The sequence below is a fragment of the Cygnus atratus genome, chromosome 11 (assembly GCF_013377495.2).
Source record: "Cygnus atratus isolate AKBS03 ecotype Queensland, Australia chromosome 11, CAtr_DNAZoo_HiC_assembly, whole genome shotgun sequence".
NCBI lineage: Eukaryota > Metazoa > Chordata > Aves > Anseriformes > Anatidae > Cygnus > Cygnus atratus.
Genome location: NC_066372.1, coordinates 12,918,982 through 12,941,288, shown reverse-complemented (window position 1 = coordinate 12,941,288; position 22,307 = coordinate 12,918,982). Strand labels below are relative to the sequence as shown.

Genomic DNA, 22,307 nt, shown 5'->3' with positions numbered 1-22,307 from the left:
TCTCTTCCAAAACATTAACTCAGGAGTCATCCTACGGGCTGTGGAAAATGATAGCAGCTGAGAATCAAGTGCTATGGGACTGTCCATGTCTAGAATGCATTCTCAACCTCATGCTCATGTCATGACCATGTCTCTGTCTCCTCCAAATGTGTTTTAGGAACTTTCCCATTCGAGGGATTCAGTTCTACGATGGCCCGATCAACGTCCAGAACTGCACCTTCCGCAAATTTGCTGCCCTTGATGGCCGGCACACGAGTGCCTTAGCCTTCAGGCTCAATAACGCCTGGCAGAGCTGCCCCAACAACAACGTAACCGACATCCATTTTGAAGATGTCCCTGTGAGTTATCCTTCCCAGTAAGGCCTTTGCCAGTTGGCTTGGAAACAGGGTTGTGGGCAAAAAGGGTGTAACAGCCTTTGGGAAAAAAAAACAAAACAAAAAAAAACTAGATCTGCAGGAGGTGCCTGTTGTCTTTGTCACAAATTTAAAAAAGAGAATGATACCTGAGAGAGAGGAAATTGGGTGGGTGAAATAACAAGCAAATCGAGTTTGCAGCAAAACAGAAGTAGGCATCAGTATCAAAAAAAAATAGTGGCATTCAAGTGAAAATCACTTTCCTTTCTGTATGTCTCAGAAACTGGTGAATTAGGGAGAAGAATCTGCCCCCTTATTTTCAATACAGGTATATATATATTATATTAAATATATATTATATATATTAAAGAACAGAGGGAAGTCTGTTGTGGAAGGTCTAACTCACCTAGAAGCAACAAATACTAATTTTGGGAAACAGCCAGTGAAACTGAGCAGATGCTGGATAACTGTGCAGCCCTGCACACCAGGGTAAATCCATGGACTCCAGTTCTGCAGACATAAATGAAAGCAGAATCCAGCCAAAAAGTGGCTGCCAAATGTTGAATTACAACATGAACTTCTGGGTGCTGGTCTGAACCTGGTCTGGGGTCTGTGATTTAGTTATTTTTGTATTTGCTTGCACAAATATGTGCTAACTGGTTGCTGATGTTCACCTCCAGCAGCTGTTAAATCCAACTGCCAAACATGACCAACAAATAAATAAAGTGGTTGGGACTGAAATTATTTGGGTTGCTTAAGTTTCAAAAAGTTAGCAAACTTGCTCGTGTGTCAGGAAAAGTGCTGACTAGTGATCCTTGTGCCAAATGGGATGGGAAAGGCAAAATTCCCCCCAAAGTGTTGGTAGGTCACTCTCTCACATTGCACCAAGCAGGCTGGTGACATGACATTTATTTATGCTGGATAAAAATATGTCAGAAGTTGCCTGAGCAGCCATTTCCCAAGGGAGGTCACTGATTGTTCCCAGCATCATTATGACTTTATGTGGCTTTGGAACCTTAAAAATGTATTAGTGGACAACAAGTGAAGTGGCTATAGTGAAATTGTCCTGTCTCCTGAACCTTCCTCCAGAATTTTAAAACAAGTCTTCATTACTGTGGCTGCAGTTTGGGTTATTTTAGCCTTTCCCCCAGGGTCAGCAGGAAAATCTGTGTCTGCTCTGTCTGACAAATCAGACACACCTTTAAAGAGCACGACCCATCTCTATTCAGACTTCAGACTTAATGAAGAGGCAGTGTGCAGGTAAAGGGGGAAAATCCCAATGTTCCTGTAGCAAATGACACTGATGTTCCTACCAACTAACAGGACCAACTGAGCTGAAAATGATTTTGTTGTTTCCAGCTTTGGATGCCCTAGTTCAGAAGCTCATAGTTTTATTAGCACAGAACTGTTATCCCAAAACACCTGGAACTCCAAACTTCATCTGGAGGCATGGAGCTTCAGGGCCACAGAATATCAAGCTTACAATATCTCAAGCTGAACAGCCAAAAATCTGTGGCTGTTTAAAGAATGATGTTATTAATGCATACACTGATTTCTACGTGCACAACTTGACCCCCAAACTCAACAATATTTCTTGTCCAAGCTGTTTTCTAAAACCAAATAAAGTCAGAAAATGGGTCCTTTGAGCCGTGTCAGTGACCACAGCTGTCCTTTGCTTTGTGCTTTAACTGATTAATTCCTTTTTGGTGACATAAATGTGTTTCACTGTTTTGTTTAGATTACCTCAAGGGTCTTCTTTGGAGAACCTGGACCCTGGTTCAATGATCTGGATATGGATGGTGATAAAACATCAGTTTTTCATGATGTAGATGGCTCTGTGTCTGAATATCCAGGCTCATACCTGATAAAAGAAGATAACTGGCTAATCAAACACCCTGACTGCATCGACGTGCCCGACTGGAGAGGTTCTATCTGCAGTGGACACTACGCACAGGTAAAGTTGCTAACTTTGCAGTTTTGTAATCACTTTATACTTATTTTAATTCTCTTGGCGCTGTACATCTTGACCTTTAGAAACTGAATTTCTTCGGGGTGCCCAGGACTTAACTGCATGTGTGAACAGGTGGTTTTGAAGGTGAAGATATTGGGCTTTTGCTCAGATGCTTTGGCCTTTACTGTTAACTGAAACAAAATTTACCTGAAGTCCTGTGAGAACTACACAAGCATTAACAGATTAATATTCCCAAATCTACTGATTTCCAGGTAGGGGAAGGTTATTTTCCCTTGTTTAATGACAGGAAATGTTACCCACAGTGCTATGGGAAGTGTGCTGAGGAGTCAAAAATTAGGCTTCAGCTCTCATGATCTTTCATCCTGTTGTGTAACCACAAACCATTCTTCCTACCACACGAGCTCCTCACCCTACTGCCAGGAGAGAGCCCTTACTTTCCTCTCATGAGTAGCACCTTTTTTTTTGTCTTAGGTGTTGCAAGTGTTGTTTTTTTCAGTGTAGGGCCACTAAAATCAATTCATAACCACTGAGCTGTTTTTCCTGCTTCTGAAATCCAGACAGAAGGGTCCTTGTTTAACAGAAGTCAGATGTCTGAGGTAGATGACATCCCACAGCCAAGGGTTGCCACTAACACTGTGGAATACTTCTGCCCAGCTGTAGGCCTACCTGTAGCCTTAACTGGCACACACTCTTGAACTCAGTGGACAAGGAAATTATCTTTTTTTTTTTTTCCTGAAAACTGTCTATTTTGTTGAAAAAGTGAAAAAGAAGCTGAAGAAACTGAATATACAGGTATAAGTGTATGTCATACAGGTCACTGCTGAAGTCACAGGCCTCGCACAAGTTCACAGCTATTAAGTAGCTGGGACTTTAATGTTTTACTGTAGTTCATTCTTTCTCTCATCTAGATCTACATCCAAGCCTACAAGCCAGCCAACCTCAAAATGAAAATAATAAAAAATGACTACCACAATCACCCACTCTACTTGGAAGGGGCTTTAAGCAAAAGCACTCATTACCAGCAGTATCAGCCAGTTATAACTCTGAGGAAAGGCTACACCATCCACTGGGACAAGACAGCCCCTGAAGAGCTGGCCATATGGCTCATCAACTTCAACAAGTGAGTGATCCAACTGAATTCCAACATTCCAGCTCAATAATGTAACTGCATATTTTTAATGGGTGAGCTCATCGCCTCATGAACTCTTCCAGAATGAACATGCTTGTTCCAGGAAGTCCATTGACTTCACCATCTTTCCATCTGACATCTTAGATTCCTGTTTCCTCCCCAGGGAAGCCCTGGAAGATAACACCATTCATTTTTAGAAGCCTAGAGCTAATTCATTCCTGGTGCATAGAAGTTGGAGGTGTAGGAGTCAGGAGCGGATCTGACCCCCACTGCGCAACTAACCCATGGATGTTGTGTCTAATTTACATGGCATTGATTCATCCCAAGTCATTAAAATTTTAACTGGCCATGAAAAAAATAAGTTACATTTCAGGGTGAATTATTTAAATTGGCTTTTAACATGCCCAGGAAAATAATAGTCATGTGTCAACTTGTTATAATTTGGGTCTTTGCTATTTTAGGAATGACTGGATCCAAGTAGGGTTTTGTTATCCTAGAGGGACAACATTTTCCATTCTGTCAGACATTCACAATCGTCTCTTGAAGAAAACATACAAAACTGGAACCTTCTATAGAACCTCTCAAATGGAGAAACTGGAGTACAGATATCCTAGCAAGGGATACTACTACTGGGATGAGGACACTGGGTAAGGAAATGACCCTTACTTATTTGGACAGTGTTGAGAAAGCTGCTGAAATCATGAGCCTTTTGGCTAATGCCATTAGCAGGGATCACAACAAAAACAGGAATTCTTTCTGGGAATGTGACCAGCATTTAATTTTCTTGGGACTCCCACAGCTGCCAGTCATTCATAGGCTGTGCTGCACTGCCAGCTACTCTGGGAAATGTTTTGCCAAGTGAATACAAATTAGGAAAAAAAAAAAAAAAGTAAAGTGCAGACCATAGCACTGAACTGGAGACACACCCAACCCTTTTTGTTTTGAACAGCAACGATTTGTAAATACTAAGACAGGGATGCACAGGAACCAGGAGTGTGAAGTCTGTTGTTTTCTTTTAACAAATTAAAAAAATGGGAAAGAAAGAAAGAAACATAAAATAAAAACCATTTATCTCTCTGTGTAAATGAACATTATAAAATAGAGCTCTAAGGTAGTTCAGGTGTCAGCTAATCTCTGTCTTAATTTTCCTGACCTCCCCAAACCATTTCTGAGATGCATCCATTTAATTGCATGTAATTTGCATTATAATTTGCAGACTGAGGGTTTGCAACATGCATTATTACAAAGCATTAGGAAAGAGTTAAAAATGGGACTTAGTCATTTTTTGCACAGAATGCTGAAGTATGCTCTTCACTCTTCTCTCCTATCCACAGGCTGCTGTTTCTGAAACTTAAAGCTCAAAATGAGAAGGAGAGATTTGCTTTCTGCTCTGTCAAGGGCTGTGAACGAATAAGGATCAAAGCCGTGATCCCAAAGCACGCTGGTATCAGTGACTGTGAAGCCATGGCCTATCCCAAGTACATTGAGACGCCCATAGTAGAAGTGCCAATGCCTAAGAAGCTATCAAGTGCACAGCTGGTAAAGTAGTTGTTCTTATCACAGAATTATTGTCATTGTAAATCTGTAGTTCTGGCACATATTGTTCCCACAGTCATGGAAAGACTGTACCGGACTCAGGTTATCCCGAGCCTAATTTTCTGAAATGGACCAGGCATGCAAAGGTATATGAAACAGATTATTTCAAGTGCAGAGCGCATTGGTCCTCAAAGGACAGAGCTGTTCATAACTTCAGCTGAAGCTGTGCGTAAGAGCACAGGGTAAAAAGTGATGATCTGGAAGACAGGTTGGTCCAGGGAATGTGATGTTGGAGAGAGACAAGTATGCCTGCCTGGCCTCCAGCCCCTCCAGGCTGTAAGAACAGAGGAAACTGCTCAGCTGTGTCTCATTCACATAAAGGATTTTGCACAACACACTGTCTCCTATATCCTGTCCACTCTGGTTCTGAGCGAAGGAGGGGGATATTTTTCTGTTTTATTTTGTTTTGTTTTCCACTCATTACCCTTGAAGCAAGAATGCATAGCAAAGCCTCACAGAATCACGTATCGGCTCTGCAAAGTGAGAATCACTTAAGCTCTGCCATTTGGTGAAACAATTTAGATGCTGGCAGGGTGAGCAGAGAGGTTACCATTGTGCCCAGTCTCATTAGCAATGCAATTTGGCAAGTCACAGCTTATTATGTAGCTTTCTTGCTGATTGAATTTTGAGGTTTAAAATGTTTTCAGCATTCAGGTATTGGAAATCCTCATCAGAACCTTTTTTTTTTTTTTTTTTTTTTTTAATAAACAGAAAACAAAGGACCACCTACTGGAAGTGAAGATAGAAACTTATAAGAAACAGTACTTCCACCTAAAGGACGACTTTGCATACATTGAAGTAAGCAGGTCATCCCAGTGAACTTTATGAGACAAAGATATATAAGATACTGGCTTCATTTTTGTGGAAAACTTGCTTATGATGTTACCATGAATAATTAGATTTGGGTCACTTTTGCTTTGTATATATAAAAAAAAGAAAAAGCAGGACAGCTTGACCTCAGTGATCTGGAATTCTGCCCTTTGATATAATGAGCAGTCCCCTGATTCAACACTATCAGTGCTTCTTAGAGATGAATGTTTTGCATTTGTGTTTCTTCAGCAAACCAAGAATATTCCTTACCCTCCACACAGGTTGATGGTGTAAGGTTTTTCCTCACCGATGAGGGTATTCAACTGATTGTGATTGATGGACATCATGGGAAAGTGGTTGACCGAGTAACATTCAAGAATTCAATTCTACAAGGAATCCCAGCACAGATAGAAAACTATGTCAACAACATCAAAGATCAGTGAGTAATCTGCTGTTACTAAGGCAATTCTGTACAAGAATGCTGTACAACACATCTTTTTTGTGGCTTTAGTCACCTAACACGGGCCAGACTGACTGGGCTAGCAATGTGTTTCTGTACCTGCTGACTCCTACAGAGTCCAAATGTGTGCAGGACATCCAGGCTGCAGAAAGATGCAGACTGTGATTTTGGAACAGATCAAGCCTCCGATAAGCTGCAGAGCTACATTTGATTAATAAACTGCAGATCCACATTTATGTGGTGGGTTACAGATAAACTGCAGGCTTAAATTCAAGAATAAACTCAGCACTTATCGGTACAGATGTGCACAGTTTACATTTTTCTATTGCCTGCACACTCTCTCAAATAGCAGAAAATCCCACTAATAAAATGCATTCCTCTTTGCACATGTTTCCTGCCAATACTTAAGGTCTGTATGCTTTTGTTTTTAAAACACGGGCAGACAGAACTACAGAGTTTTGCAGGTGGGTGGTAAGTACCCAAAGAATGCTCTTGCATCCTGGAGGACAGTGGGTTTGTCTGTGGGAATAGTAAAGGTAACAAAATCAGAAACCTGTTATGTGAAGGGTTTGTTCCTATGCTGGTTTGTAGAGAGCTACGGGGAAATGAATATACTTCCCCGTTATTAAGCCTATTTTGATTTGAAATCCGGTACCTAACATTTAATACAAATATGATTGCTTTGCTGATGAGCAATCTGTGGGCAGATCAACAGGATATTTTTCTAGGATTTATTATAGAGCCTTGGGGGGAAGTTTCAGCAGGGTGCCATGAATGAGGATGCAGAAGTGTTTCTACTGTCTTAAATAGTCCTAAAGGTTGCAAAAAAAACACATCAAGTGGTTACTGTAGAGAAGTATAGTAGTTGCTCACTTTTCTTTCATTAAAAAAAGTAAAATAGGACATTTCATAGAGATCATCATCCCCCTTTGTAAAAAGTCCACTCTGTCCCCACTGAACCCTGCTGTCTGGATTCTTTCTTACTTTAGAGGATTGAATTGTAATTAGGCTTTAAGTGCATTTGAGTCTATCTGAGCCTCATTGTCTTCTCTTGATTAATATTGGAACTGGATTAGGATTAGTGTTAGGGTTAGGACTGGAACTGGATCCAACTTGGTCAGCAGCTCTTGGGTCTCACTCAGCTGCATGTGCTTGCAAGGGCTGAACCCTCAAATTCTTCTCATTTCACCAAAAGCTTTCCCAGCCTTTCCATTCCAATCAGACAAAGACTTCACCTACAACCATCGTTCATCCATTTGTTGAGTGACGGTGTTGTTCAGTTGGATGCAGACACCATACAGAAGGAGGGACCGTACAGCCAGCAGCTTCTTGTCACCATTCCCCCTCTGCGGTGCAGAGCACGAGCTGTACTGAAGAGTGGTGCTCAAAGAGGGGAGGAGGCTCCACCACCCAAAACACCTAACCAGCCTCTCATGATGATACTCCTAGAACAACTTTTAAATAGGTTTATAGCTCTGGGGATGTGAGAAGAGCTGTTTCTAGCAATGACATGCCTCTTGGTTCATTTAAAGAACACTCTGCAGGCCAAATTACTTTTTTTTTTTTTTTTAATACATCCATTTTTTTTTTCTGATGAGTTTCCCAGGGGTAAGAAAACAAAACATCTGTTTAATTTATTTTAAACTTCCATAGTAGAAAAGGCTTAATAGAAACTAAAGATTTTACTAAATAGAAAAAAGAAAAAAGAAGCAATTCAGCATGCACAAAGTAGTCGAAAACCAGCCTGAAGGCTCAATCCATTCTTGTAAGCACTGGTGGATTTTAACACCTCGGTTTTATTTTAGGAAAAGACCTGATGACTCTTAAATCCTCTGCTTCTCTTTTTCCTTTGCCACCATCCATTGCTGTTTTCCCCTGAACAGTTTCAGTTCCAGCTGAGGTGTTAGGATGTAACTACAGCACGCAGTAGCTCAGGGCTTGAGCTCTGCAGGAGCTGCTGCCTAATTAATTTTAGCAACTCGTGTCCACTGTGATGCAGGAAAGCAGACCCAGCAAGACTATCAGTTGAGAGCCAGTTGAGTCAGGAAAGCTTCATTCATGGAAACCCTGCAAGGTGGAATGAAATTATTTAATCTGACCAAGTGTTTGCTCAATTATTCTGCCATGCAGCTTTAATTAAGAGCTGAGCAAGAATGGCATCCCAGCCCCACTGAACGTAGTAGCAAACTTCCACCGAGCTCACTGAAGTGTACTGCTCTTCCTTGATGTGCTCTGAGATAACCCTTGGAGGTGTTTGTGCATCTTGTAAGGAAGTAATGAGTTAACTTCCCTGAGTGGCCTGTGCTCCACTCTGGACAATTTTCTCTGTATGATTAGCCCTTCATGTTTAATTCAGATTTTTATTCTACACTTTTAGAATTAAGCCCAGTTGGTTACTGAGTTTTATCCAAGTGTTTGCAGATTTGTACTACTTTAAAGTACTTAACTCAAGTCTTTTGTTTATCACTTTGCATTTGTAAAGGACCCCAAGAAATTTTGAGGTGAAAAACTTATGCAAGTAGGACAATAATAAAAAAAAAATCTAAGACGACAGATTATTTGAGACTTGCAATGAACATCCCAGGGAGAGCATGTTCCTTTCCGAGCAAAGCAGGATGGAAGTGCTGGTTGGAAACATTTGAACCACCCTAGAAAACAGTGTATTAAAAAAAAAAAAAGGCAAATTCCATCTGTTTCCTAATGGGTTTTGCATGATTGGAAAAGTGAACATATGACTAAGATTTGAGCTTTGACAAAAGCCATTAAGGCAGAAACCACTGTAGTTCACGGGTGTCTTTGAGTTACACAGGCTCAAGCCAGACAAGCGAGGACTGTTTTCTAACTCTTCATCTGTTTATAAATGGCTTTGTTTCCTTCAGCTCTATAGTGCTGGTGACGTCTAAAGGAAGATTCATTTCAAGAGGACCATGGACTAAAGTATTGGAGAAACTTGGAGCAGGAGAGGGCTTTAGGTTAAAAGGTAACTGCTTTTTAAAAATGCAGATCTAACAATGCTTTGATCTATTCCCCTCCCATGGTTCCCATAAAGGCACTTTTTTTTTCTGCTTCTAAACTTTGCCTTGCTTATTCCTATCAGCATGTGCTCAGACAGCCTGGGAGCCGTCAGTTACTTATTCAGGAGGGTTGTATCCCCTGCAGATTTGGATAACAGCATTTGGTTTAAAACTGTAGATGGAAAAGTGACCTGGCAGTTGCTGTTAGAGTAAAGGAATTCCAGGGCTTCCAGATTTGTTTTAAATAAAGAGGTATTTTAACAATAGAAATATTGGACTTTTTTCCCCTCACTATATGCCCCAAAACATTTTTTTGACTTGTCTGCAAATATTTTTATCTGGTTTTCTCCTGAAACAAAGTTCCAACTTGAAATCAAGCGTCTTGATTTCAAAGTATCGCGTACTGCACCAGAATATTGTTCTTTGTGCATAATGCTCTGATCAGCAATAACTGCAAGCTTTTTTTTCCCTGAGTATAACCACCATGGAAATGATAATAGCTTCAGTAGACAACTCAAGCTGCCTGCTCTGACAGGGGGTTTCCTGCTCTCTTTCTCCTCTGCTATGTGTCACAAAGGGGCTATTGTTAACTAATGCAAGCATTCAACACGTAAATGCAATTTTAATTAAACTTCATCAGGAAAGTATTTTTTAATATCTTGATAATGCATTATTGGCAAAGTTTGCATGCACATTTGTGCTCTTGACCACCTGCATCCGTCCAGCCATGTGGGTGTAGCCACACACACTGGAGGCCCTGTTTATTTCCAGCCCTGATGCACTCCTAATGTATTTGCTCTGTTTTACAGAAAAAATGGCTTTTGTTGGATTCAAAGGCAGCTTCCGTCCTGTCTGGGTGAAGCTGGTCACTAATGAGGACTCAGCTAAAATCTACCAAGCACTGCCAATTCCTGTGGTGAAGAAAATGAAATTATGAGGACACGACACCTCGCCTTCTGGCTGCCAGCACTGCCCCCAGTCGGACGGACTACTGACTGTTCATGACAGGCACATCACCAGCGTGCTCCAGCAGTGTAGCATTTTCTTCTTGTTGTTGTTCAAAAAGAAATCTTACTGTAAGTAGCTAGAGTGGCCACATGTGACAGAAACGCATTCCTCTGTCATCAGCACATATCCTGTGATCATCAGCTCCTCACCAGTTGACTTGCTCACTGATGCCATGTTGATGCTCGTGTCACTAAGCAAGGTTTGACCAGATTTACAAGGTGCTGGTTTTATCAGCACGCCCATGACAGACTGTGTGCTGTCTCTCAAAGGGTCAGCTCTAAATCTAAACGCCACTGAAGATTATTGTTTGTACCAGACTCTAAATCGTCCAAACACTTGTGGTTTTTTCTTTTTTCATGGTGTAACTAGCCATTTCGAAGGCTGGTTGAAAATCTAAGACAGCAAGAGTGTATTTGAATGATTACCTAGATGCTAGGATAACTGGACAGCAAGAATTTACCCTAAAGTTTCTGTGACAACTGATCAAGCTCTTTGGGATCTGTATTGTAAACACTAACCCATGGCACATAGACGGGGAATAGAGGAAAGAGGAGCAAATAAAGCGACACCAATGGAGATTGGTGCAACCACATCTTTCTGCTTGCTCAGAAAACTGTGATTCTCCTATATGGATTCAGGACTTTCAATAGTGGTTACTCAAATAGGAGGTCTTCCTTCAACAAGTAGCCATAGGATGGAAGAAAAGACCTGTCACTCAGCACATACACTTTCTCAGCCTCTTGCATCCAGTTCCTCCATATAATAATGTTCAGGGCCAATCTGGAAGGTTTATGGTAGCCAGTCAAAGACAGCATCCTGTTCAAGGTTTCCCATTTTCAGCTGGGGATACTGGGACTTGGGTTGCTCAGCCACAACTGGGTGAGCAGCCCTTATCTTTCCAGGGGTGTCAGAGGGAACAGGGTGGGCTGGTCTGCTGGGTGTTGCTTTCCCACCACATCCTCGGGCTTAAGGGCAGGCGTGTCTTGACCACCTGGAAGAGCTGCATGACATCTAGGTGGAAGGTGCCAGAGGTAGAAGTCTTTGAGGTCTTACCAGGAAGCTGAAGAATTAGAGTGGGAATCCCCATACACTAGTTGGATGTCTTGTGGCTCCTTCCCCCCTTCTTCAAAGCACTAGCTGGGGAAAGAAGGCAGGTGAGTGCAAGTCAGCACTCCTGGGGGGACATCTCTTGAAGCTGGGAAATTAAAGATTGTCTTGTAAACTGTTGTAAGCACTTCCAGTCTTCAGTGATATTTCCGCCTGTTGCTCAGAAGTGCCATGAAGGCATATGCAGAGTCTGTGGCTGTTATAAGGAGGAATTAGAGAGAGGATGATGAGCTTTGAACAGCATATATAGTTGTCAATTTTGCCAGTAACATCTGGGTTTGTTCCCTAATTTGTCTTTCCCAGCCCACATTGCTACAGAAATTATTGTTGCTTATAGTTACTTCAATTTGCTCTGGTTTAATTAGAGCTTCGGTAACTAAATCACTTTTTTTTTTCCTTTTTTTTTTTTCTCCTTTCCCCCCACAGTATCCAAAAGACTGTCTTGTAACTAGAATGAAGGAGCAATGATTCTAGTGAGTCATTCCACAGCCGGGCTGATGCTGAACTCTGTAAGCCCTGACCCTACTTTTTAGATCGATTGCTCTGAAAGTCAGCCTCTCCTGGGTTTTGAAACTGGAAATGTTCTTTTCAGTCTTATTGTATAGTTGTTTTGAACTAGCTGAATGTCATGTGTATTTAGAAAAAAATAATAATCCAAGTTGTCCCTCCCTTGCTTCTGAACAAGAGCCTGTTAATGAAGGAGCAGCACAGTCATTTTTGATTTTTAGGCATTTCTGCTGTTTCCAGAATAAATGGGCAACACTTTAAAAGGGCAAGTAAAGTGGTGGGTTTTGTTGTTATTTTGTTTTTCTCAATGTCTTATGATGGTTTGGGGATTTCACCCTCAAATCACAAACTATTCCTTACAAAAGTCAGTCTCACAGTTAAACCATGACAATCCAATTATCACTTCTCTGACATTCTCTGGTAGCCAAAACAGAGCCAGATCCCTGAAGCTGAGCAAATACACTGAAAAAAAAAAAAAAAAAAAAAAAAAGAATCCCTTGAGTGTTTTAGGCTGGTTTATCTGAACATCTCCACCATGCTGAGGCAGTTCTGATCATGTAATTGCACCTGTACCAGTGGAGCATACACGCATCCACAAGATGGACCAAACCACGAGCATTTCTTTCATGAGCACTTGACATGGGCAGGAAAGCGAGATTCAGAATGTACCTGGTTTGGGATCTGGTTTTCTATACCCGCCCTGTGGAGCACTGTTCCCCTGGGTCACTGGAGGTTCCCATTCACGTGGAAACACCTGGGAGGATCGTGCCACATGGGCTGTCCTCTAGACTGGTTTCTTCAGCTACTATGAGCATGCTGCATTTGTGTGAAAGCTGTAGCTTCTGATTTTACAGTTTTTGGAATTCTCAGGGTGAAATCATAAGACTTGGCTCTAGGATATTTTTTTTTTTCCTGAAAAATCTTGTCTTATTAAGAGAAGAAAACTTTTAAATAGCTTATTGTATCATGCAAAGCTTGTCACATGGGGCCTGTTTTGGAGCTAGGGCTGGGTCTCATGCTGTGAATACTTAGTACAGGATCACTGCAGTCTGCAAGCCTGAGGGATAATAGAGCATCATAGCAGAGTGTAATGGGGCAGGCACTCCTGTGAAATGCAAAGGGCTCCCATTGACGTGTATGAGATGAAGTCAGTGTGTTACTCCGAAGGCAGAGCTTAGCCTGATGCCATCACCAGTCAGCAATAGTTTTGTGCCATACAATTGCTTTTCAATCTTTGACTGTTGTAGAAATTACACGTGCACATTTTGACTAGTGAATTAACTGACTGCTTATACTTTGTACATCCTTTTAACAGTCCCTGCACAAGCTGCAGTTATCCTCTTTATAAGGTTTTATTACTGCAAATGTTCTCAAGTTTGCCAATGCAGTTGCCATTGTCAGAATGATTTTTTCTGATTGGATTTTGTTTGTTTGGATGTTTGCTTGTTTGGATGTTTGATTTTTTTGTTGTTTTGTTTTGTTTTTCTTTTTTCTCTCTCTCTCTCTCTCTTTTTTTTTTCATCTGTTCAAATGCTTATTTTACCTGTTGCCGAAATAGCTGGTCCTTTTTCGGAGTTAGATGTACAGTGTTTTGTACATTTTCTTATAGACTTTCCAATAAAAAGATATATTTTCTATTTATTTATTACAATGGCACTAAGACAACTAAATTGCAGACATATGAAGCATTTTACTGGAGTTTAGCATTGCCTAGGTTGTTAAGGAGGTCGGCAATATGGCTTTTCTGATAATCTGCTTTGTACTTGAAAGCTCTCTATGTCCGCAGAATGTGGTAATGCATTGACTGTCTGTTTTATGGTGACAAGAGCTGTTGGGACATTGGTTCCAAAAGATTGTGGCTTACAACTGAAATAACATGTAGTTGTTCAGAGTACACAATGTTTATCAAAATAAATATTCAATGCAAATTTCTTATTTTATTTTTGCCTCTTGTGTCTTCAGTGTATCTCTCTAAGAGTGAACTGGTATTTGCTGGAATATCTCCTTTTTCATCCAACTCAAGTTTATTCAGACCACTGCACCTCGAGTATCTTAGCTTACTTCTTAGTAGCTTGCTTTCCTAAGAAAATAAGGCTGATAAAATGCCACTAGGTCTAGAGTGGAGACCCCACATCCATGACCTGTTGCATCAAGGTACACAGCTCCTTACTTATTTTAAAAGACAGAAAAAAAACCTTCCTTAGTTTCCCTGTTCACAAAATATTTTATTTTCTTAGTTAAATAGGGTGAACATTTAGTATGCATATACATGTAAATAATATATAAAACACAAAGGTTTTGTAGAGAGCAGCTGTTAAAGCTTATGACAATCTCACTATCAGATCAAATATGACCTTTAGACTGTAAATTTTTCACTCTGGGGCAGTGCCAGCTGAGCAGACTCTGCTGTAAAATATTTGGAGGCTTCAAAACTGGAATGGGATTTTTTTTTTTGGGGTTATCGAAATCAGCATTTCTAACATCCAAGCACAAGTTTTGATCAGCCAAATCCCACAATGGTAGGTAGTGCATTAGAGAATATGGCCTCTGCTCTAGCCTATAGCATTACCTGCCGTTATAACTCCTCCAGGCCAGGAGACTGAAAACACACACTGCCCACTAATGTCAGATTGAAATTACTGATGCAATCATGTTTTGAAGATCAACTACATGGAAAAAAAAAAAGGGGGGGGGGGGAGGGGAGGGAAGCTGAAAATAAAGTCAGAAATCTTGATCCACAACACCACACCAGTGCAGGTTAAAAAAAAAATTGAAAAAAAATTAATATAATAGTGTGATAACATCAAGGGCTGTGATGCTGAGAGCTACCAGGCTGCCCCAGGGGCACCAGCCCACATGCCCAAGCTCCCTCCCTCCTGCTGCTCCTCCATTTTGCACCAACAGTCCTTCCCTCAGCGACAAAACCCACATGAGAAGTGTGTTGCCCTTGACATGGACCTACAGCCCACAAGGCCTCCCAGCTTAGGAAACATTTAAGATTTGTCTAGCTACAATGACGCGGGAAGGAGTCAAGGGCAACTTCACCTTTGTCTCACTCTTTTCCCACCTTTTCTCTTCCCCCCCTTCTGGCCTCCCACCTCGTCTCCACCTTGTCTCCACCTGAGGCCCCTTCCCATCTCAGTCTCTTTGTTCCCCACAAGCCTAAGATGCTTCCTCAGCAAGTTTGTGAATGACCCCACGTTGTGTGGTGCAGTCGACACACTGAAGGGAAGGGACACCATCCAGAGGGACCTGGGCAGGCCTCAGAGTTGGGCCTTGTGTGAACATCCTGAGGTTCAACAAGGCCAAGTACAAGAAGCTGCAATGGGCTGGGGCAATCCCAAGCACAAATACAGGCTTGGTGGAGAAAGGACTGAGAGCAGCTCTGAGCAAAAGGACCTGGGGGGTGTTGGTTGATGAGAATTTCAATGTGAGCTTGCAGGCCAGAAAGCCAACTACAACGACTCCTGGGCTACATCAAAAGCAGCATGGCCAGCAGGCTAAGGGAGGTGATTCTCCCCTTCTGCTCTGCTCTTGTGAGACCTCACCTGGAGCCCCGCATTCAGCTCTGGGACCCTCAGCACAAGGACATGAACATATAGAACAGGCCCAGAGGAAGCCACGAGGCTGATCAGATGCAGGAGCACCTCTCCAATGAGGATGGGCTGAGAAAGTTGGGGTTGTTCAGCCTGGAGAAGAGAAGGTACCGCGGAGACCTTCAAGTGCCTAAAGTGGGCCTACAGGAAAGCTGGGGAGGGACTCTTTGTCAGGGACTGTAGTAATAGGGCAAGGGGTAGTGGCTTTAAACTGAAAAATGGGAAATTTCGTTTAGATATAAGGAAGAAAATCTTTACTATGAGGGCGGTAAGGCACTGGAACAGGTTGCCCAGAGAAGCTGTGGATACCCCATCCCTGGAAGTGTTTGAGGCTGGGTTGGATGGGGCCTTGGGCAGTGTGGTCTGGTGAGAGGTGTCGCTGCCCATGGCAGGGGTTTGGAACTGGATGGACTTTAAGGTCCCTTACAACCCAAACTATTCTGTGCTTCTATGATGTCTGTGTGTATGTGTGTATAAGATATGTGTACAAGTTGTGTGTTTGTATATTATATATGTGTATGTGTGTATACAGTATTTGTACATGGGTGTATATCTAATATGTCTACGTGTATATGTATATGTGTGTGTGTAAGGTATGTTTAGGTATAGGAGTTTTTAGGGAATTACAGGCACTTCAGCCTGACCTTGATGCCAGGAAAGGTGATGAACAGGTCATCTTGAATGTAATCACGCAATGTATGCAGGACAACTGGGGGGATCAGGCCCAGTCAGCATGAGCTCATGAAAGGCAAGTCCTGCCTGACCACCCTCATCTCCTTCTATGACTGGGTGACCCGCCTGGTGGATGAGGGCAAGGCTGTTGGCGTAGTCTACCTAGACTTCAGCAAGGCCTTTGACACGGCCTTCCATAGTATTCTCGTGGAGAAACTGGCAGCCTCAGAAAGTTTGCAGATGACACCAAGTTGGGGGTAAGTCTTGATCTGCTGGAGGGTAGGAAGGCCCTGCAGAGGGACCTGGAAAGGCTGGGTCAATGAGCTTATCAGGAATAGCATAGCCAGATCATCCCCTTGTGCTCTGCTCTGGTGAGGCCACACCTCAAGTACTGTATTCAGTTTTCGGCCCCTCACTACAAGAAGGACATCGAGGCCCTGAAGCATGTCCAGAGAAGGGCTAGGAAACTGGTGAAGGGCCTGGAACACAAGTCCTATGAGGAGCAGCTGAGGGAACTGGGGTTGTTTAGCCTGGCGAAGAGGAGGCTCAGGGCAAACCTTATTGCTTGCTACAACTACCTGAAAAGAAGGTGTGGGGAGCTGGGGGTGGGGGTGGGGGTGGGTGGGGATCAGCCTCTTCTCGCAGATAACTAGTGATAGGACTAGAAAGAATGGCCTCAAGTTGCGCTAGGGTTTAGGCTGGAAATTCTGAGACGTTTCTTCTCAGAAAGAGCAGTCAGGCATTGGGACGGGTTGCCCAGTGAAGTGGTGGAGTCACTGTCCCTGGGGGTGTTCCAAGGAAAGGTTGGACCTGATGCTTAGGGACATGGTTTATAGGGTGACATTGGGCAGTAAGATGATGGTTGACCCAGATGATCTTGGAGGCTTTTTCCAACCTTTATGATTCTGTGTTTATTTACCTGTATGTGCCCTTAAGCATATACTTGTGTAAGGTGTGTGTACATGTATTTGTGTGTGAGGCAGTGTTCATGGCTGTGTATTTCTATGATATATGCAGCCGTCAGAACTAACAGCAAACTATACAGACAACTATATCCAACTCTTTACGCCAGCTCTAAAATAACCAGGCCACTCAGCTGGGTGCATGTATTCAAACAGAGCCCAAGCACGCTGAATACACGAAGCGCACGGCCGCGCAGCGCCGCCCGCAGGCCCAGAGGCCGCGCGTTGCCAGGGGTTACAAAGCGCTGACGGCCAACGGCGCCTGCGCGCCCGCCTCACGCCCCGCGCCGCGGGGCCCCGCCCGCCGCCTGCCCGCGCCCGCCCCCTGCCGGCTGCGCGCGGGACGCGGGGCGGTGCCCGGGGCCTGCTCAGCCCAGCCCTGCCCTGCAGCGGGAGGGAAGGCCAGCAAGGGCCTTTGGGGCGGGTTTTTTTGTTTAATATTTTATTTCATATATTTTATTTTATTTTATTTTATTTTATTTTATTTTATTTTATTTTATTTTATTTCATTTATTTTATTTTATTTTACCTTTTTTTAAATTTTATTTTACTATTTATTTTAGCAGGAGGGGTGGGTTGAATCATAAACCAAAAGAAAAACCACACACACACAAAAAAAAAACCCACGAGATTCTGCTCTTTAATAAACCCTTTCTTATCCTAGCATGACAGTAATATTCCCAGCAGAGCGTCACACGCTTACATTTAGTCTCTTCTGAGTGCCAAGCAAAGAACAGAGCTGCTTGTTACCGGTTCTGCTCATAGCTAGGAGATGCAGGGCTGGTCTCCTTTCAGCTTCACAGGCCAACAGTGTGCCAAAGCCTTGCTTCTCCCACACATGGACAGCAAGGACCAGCTCCCCATACAGCACGCTTTTTGTGCAGCCCAGCCTGCCCGCACCTCCCACCAGAACACAAGGCCGGTGCAATGAGGCCCGATGAGTCCTGGCATCACCAATGGGCCATGATCCTATCCGCTGACTCAGAGGCCATTCTGTTCTGTCACACCACTTTCCTTCTGACCAAAGGATGGGGAGGGCTGTGGGGAAACCACTGCTGCAACTACACCCTTCCTTCCTCTTGCAGGCCTTCCTCACGAACGGCACCTTCAAAAGCCCCTCCCTGCAGCCATCTCTTTGCCACAGAGTCGAGTCCAGGCAGCGTGTCCCCTTTGAAACAAAAGCCCAGGGGAGCTCCATCACTTCACAAATACGTGGAGATTTCTGAGCTGGGGTCCTAGCTGGCGTATCACAGCAGCCAGCAACTATTGTGGGACACAGGCAGTGGCCTGCAATGAGGAAGCGGAGAGAGGGCTCACCGGGGAATTGGTCTGGAGAAAGCCCTTTAGAAATAAATGTTTCCTCCCTTGGCAAGGGATGTAAAGTGAGGTTAGGGAGCGATCAGCCCCAGTACAGTCACAGCCTTGTCTTCTCTTGTGTAAGTGTGCAATGAACAGTACAGGACGGAGATGTTTCCTGAAGTGCCAGCCCCCCCCTAAGGCCCAAGGGTCTGTGAGTTGGTAGCAGCATCTTAAGGAACTGGTGCAGCTAATCTGGGTTTTATTTCTGCTGCACTACATCTCCAATATTCAACTGCTGCTACTAAGTATTTGGGTATTTCTTGAGTGTCATTTTTGCTGTCATGAACCTGAGGTTGATTTCCCATCCCAGGAAGTAAGACTGTCCTGGCTTAGCGCTACTGCCACAAATACTAAGGTGACTGAAATATATTTCAGGCTCTGCACCACTAGGGTTATCTGAGACTGAGCAATATGGCTTATATGGCGATGTGATGAGGGAATAGGGTGGGAAGGAGCGGAGACAGGATGGAAGGTGGAGGGAACATGGCCTTTGGGTTGGGTTACACAGCTCATTAGATCACAACAAAATACCTACCTCCCACATTAAACGCTTACAGTTTTCAAAATCCTCTACTCACCTGCTGTATTAAGTACTAAAACACCTCCATATCTGCGCTTCCACTAAGTTCCCTGGCAACTGCATCCTATTATAACTGCAATTATCTAAAGTTCACATGGCTATTAACGTGTTTTACAGCAGCAGAAAGACAACAGCTGACTATCAAGGATGGCAAGCCAGGAGGGTTGCACTGTGCTATGACAGGCGGGATAAATAATACAATGTTCATACAAAGGAATTCTGCAATTTGAAGTATGTACTGTTTTGGATACTTGTGAGATTTCATTTCAGATGACAAGATGAAAGACTATTTCGATACGGTCACCCAGTACTGCTGTTTAAGAGCTGAAGTATCTGAAGGCACCCTAAATGGCATGAATTACAGTACTTCACAAGACAGGAAGACTCTGTCCTTATCACACAATGCAGAGCTGTGTGGGATCAGCAGGCGAGGAGCAGTGCCTGACCCAAGGCCATCCTTATCTTAACAGCAAGCTCATGTGCTCTGCCAATATGTATTTGCTGGCCTTTGCCAGTAAAACTGGAAGGAGGCTGCAGCTCCTTTAACTATCCCATTTCCCCCTCCCACAATAACATCCAACATTTCAAAAAAACTTTTTTTCTTTTTCAAAAATCTTTTATTAGAATTTTTTACCGTTATGTGATGGTTAACAGACCTACTTTTGATATTAGAAAAATCCATTGCTACAATGACACCGATACCTTAGTCCCAACTAACAGCAGTATCAATAGTGAAACCATTGGCCTATTAAGTAGCATCACACTGGAAAGAAACAAAGCATTAACCAGTTGTCTTTGGATAAAATCTGGTACACTGTGTAATGTTTGATTGTAATGTGTTACATCAACCTTTTAAATAATAATCAGAATCCACAGTGCACAAACCTCTTCTGCTTGAGATTGTGTGTCCAAGAAGTTGCAGTGCCAGAATTTTTTTTTAATTGGAAATTAAACAGCAGAGTGTTTTCCCCTAATGAATCCAAGCAGCTCTAACCTCCTGGCAATTTAATATAAACTGAATCCAGAGTCTTGTCCCTGTTAAAATGACAGTGTGAAAGACTGAAAACAGTGATATGCAGATAGAGTAAGAATTATCAAATGAAATTATAGCAACACACACAGTAGGATGGAAATCTTAAGAATCAGAAGTATCACAGTACTAATGGAACACATATTTGCAAAAACAGAGGCATCTCCATGCATCTTATCCAGGCATGGGCTCTTTGCATTGCTGTAAACATGCAACGCAATCAAAGAAAACTCTGAAGAAGGCACTGTTACTCCTTAAATAGAAAAGGAAATGAGCCACAGAAAGACTGGAAATAATTCCCAAGCCTTACTATAAAGCCCAAGAGAACAGTGGCCAAATATCAAACAAAAAATAGGCTGTTCCGTATCTTAATGGAATGATATTTTAATTTATGATTTCCTTTTTGAAAGAAAATTGAAAGAGTTTAAAAGCAGTGATGGGAATGTGGGGTCTTTTTGAAGCCAAAGCTGACCTGACTTTTCGGAGAAGAGAAATGCTTTGAGAAGTGAGTATCAGAAGTCCTGTTGGCTGGGGAACTTCTAAGTGTGTCATAACAGACTTAAAGATGAAAATTTAAAAATGTGTCCTTCACTTACAATCAAGTGCAAGAACGGTGTTAGGGACAAACTAAAAGAGGAGCTGCAAAAGGAATGCAAACTGCAAATCCTATGCATCTTTTGCTAGCAGGAAAAAGACTGTGCAGCAGATAGAGATAAAAGACTGGTAAAAGGAATGCTTTTATATTAAATTGATGGCACTGAACCTTATTACATTGTTATGTGTAAACCTTAGCAATGTAGTCAGGTCTGCACCTGGAATTCTCCTCTTTTTAAAATCAATGTTTACATTGCTTGCATCTCCTAAATAATAAGATGTAGTCTTTGGTGAGGGTGTTCTGTTCTAAATTCAACCACCAGGATTCAACTATTGCATATGCTTCTTCTCTCAGGTCTTCCAGGTCCTTGTCCTGTTAATTTAAATGTCAGCTTCCTTACTTACTTTGCTTGATGATGTTAAGCCCCCAAGAACAGGAAATGCCCTTGTTCTCTTCCAGCTTGGAATTTTAATTGGAAAAAAAAGTAAAACCAAAACAAAACAAAAAAAAAACCCACACACAGTAGAACACACAAGGCAAACAGTATACATTAGGATTATCTTGAAAGAGAAAACAGATATTCATTCCAGTATTTTATCTGACATAATATTGTCAACCGGAATTTTTTTACAAAATGCAACCACATCGTGTGCGGTACCATTGTCAAACTGTTGTTTGGTTTTTTTCTGAGAAGGGCAGCTGGATTAAAATATAACGATAACCTTGAAAACTTAATTACAACACTAGAACAGAGAAATAACTAAATGGAGTAGAGAAAAACGGCAGAAGTTTAGCTGTCAGGACAGCAGATGTTTTTCCATGTACCTCTGTGTAGAACTTAGTAAGAAGGAAAGAACAAGGAGAAATATAATCACCAACCTACCTGTTGAACTTCATTGTAAAGGCTGTATCTTTTGCCTGCTTATAGAGCCACAAAAACCTTTTGTTGGAAGGCTGGTGAGACTTGAATGCACAACACTGTACAGTGAAAACCAGCATCTGCTGGGTTACTTCTAGAACATTAACAACCTCAAATAACTTTTTGAAGATATTTTTATACATATCTATAATATCGTCTTTGGGTCTCTTAAATGAGTAGAAAATAACATTGATTATGTAACACTGTACCAGTACAAGTGCTAAGATCCCAAAGAGTTTTAAAAGGGAACACGAAGTGTTTTGGAGTAGAATTTATGAACTGTGACATCGGAGAAAGACTGGCTGGTGATTAAGTTACTTCTAGATGACCACATTACACTTAATAGCATATTTATTCATTTGTTGGGTATAAAGCATGGGTGGTAGAGGACGGGGAGAAAAGAGAAGGAAAATGCAAGACGAAGTCCACCTGAAGGCATTTTTTTTGTATTTTATACGAGAAAAAAAAAAAAACAGAGTCAAACACCAGAATACCTAGCAAAATCTTTAAAAAACAAAGACAGAAACAAACAAAAAAAGCATTTAAAGTGAGCTATATGGTACAAAACATGCCTACATTTAGCAAATTCAAACTAATCACTCAAAAACAAATAATTGGCCAACTGGCTGGCCGAATTT

The 22,307-nt window shown here is 42.2% G+C and overlaps 1 protein-coding gene across 5 annotated transcripts in view; it reads left to right on the top strand.

The window, feature by feature from the left end:
* CEMIP (cell migration inducing hyaluronidase 1) overlaps nucleotides 1–14,090 on the top strand; it is a 115,044-nt gene extending 100,954 nt beyond the window's left edge. For 2 of the 5 annotated variants that reach the window (XM_035554573.2, XM_035554574.2), the window contains exons 21-29: nucleotides 158–338; nucleotides 2,092–2,307; nucleotides 3,234–3,445; nucleotides 3,916–4,101; nucleotides 4,789–4,993; nucleotides 5,762–5,848; nucleotides 6,142–6,299; nucleotides 9,200–9,300; nucleotides 10,144–14,090. In XM_035554573.2, coding sequence (XP_035410466.1) covers nucleotides 158–338; nucleotides 2,092–2,307; nucleotides 3,234–3,445; nucleotides 3,916–4,101; nucleotides 4,789–4,993; nucleotides 5,762–5,848; nucleotides 6,142–6,299; nucleotides 9,200–9,300; nucleotides 10,144–10,271 — 1,474 coding nt within the window. In that variant the 3' untranslated portion in view covers nucleotides 10,272–14,090. The remainder of the gene's footprint in view (nucleotides 1–157; nucleotides 339–2,091; nucleotides 2,308–3,233; nucleotides 3,446–3,915; nucleotides 4,102–4,788; nucleotides 4,994–5,761; nucleotides 5,849–6,141; nucleotides 6,300–9,199; nucleotides 9,301–10,143) is intronic. The other 3 variants (XM_035554569.2, XM_035554572.2, XM_035554575.2) reach the window with 2 other exon arrangements.
* The last annotated feature ends 8,217 nt before the right edge of the window (nucleotides 14,091–22,307 follow it).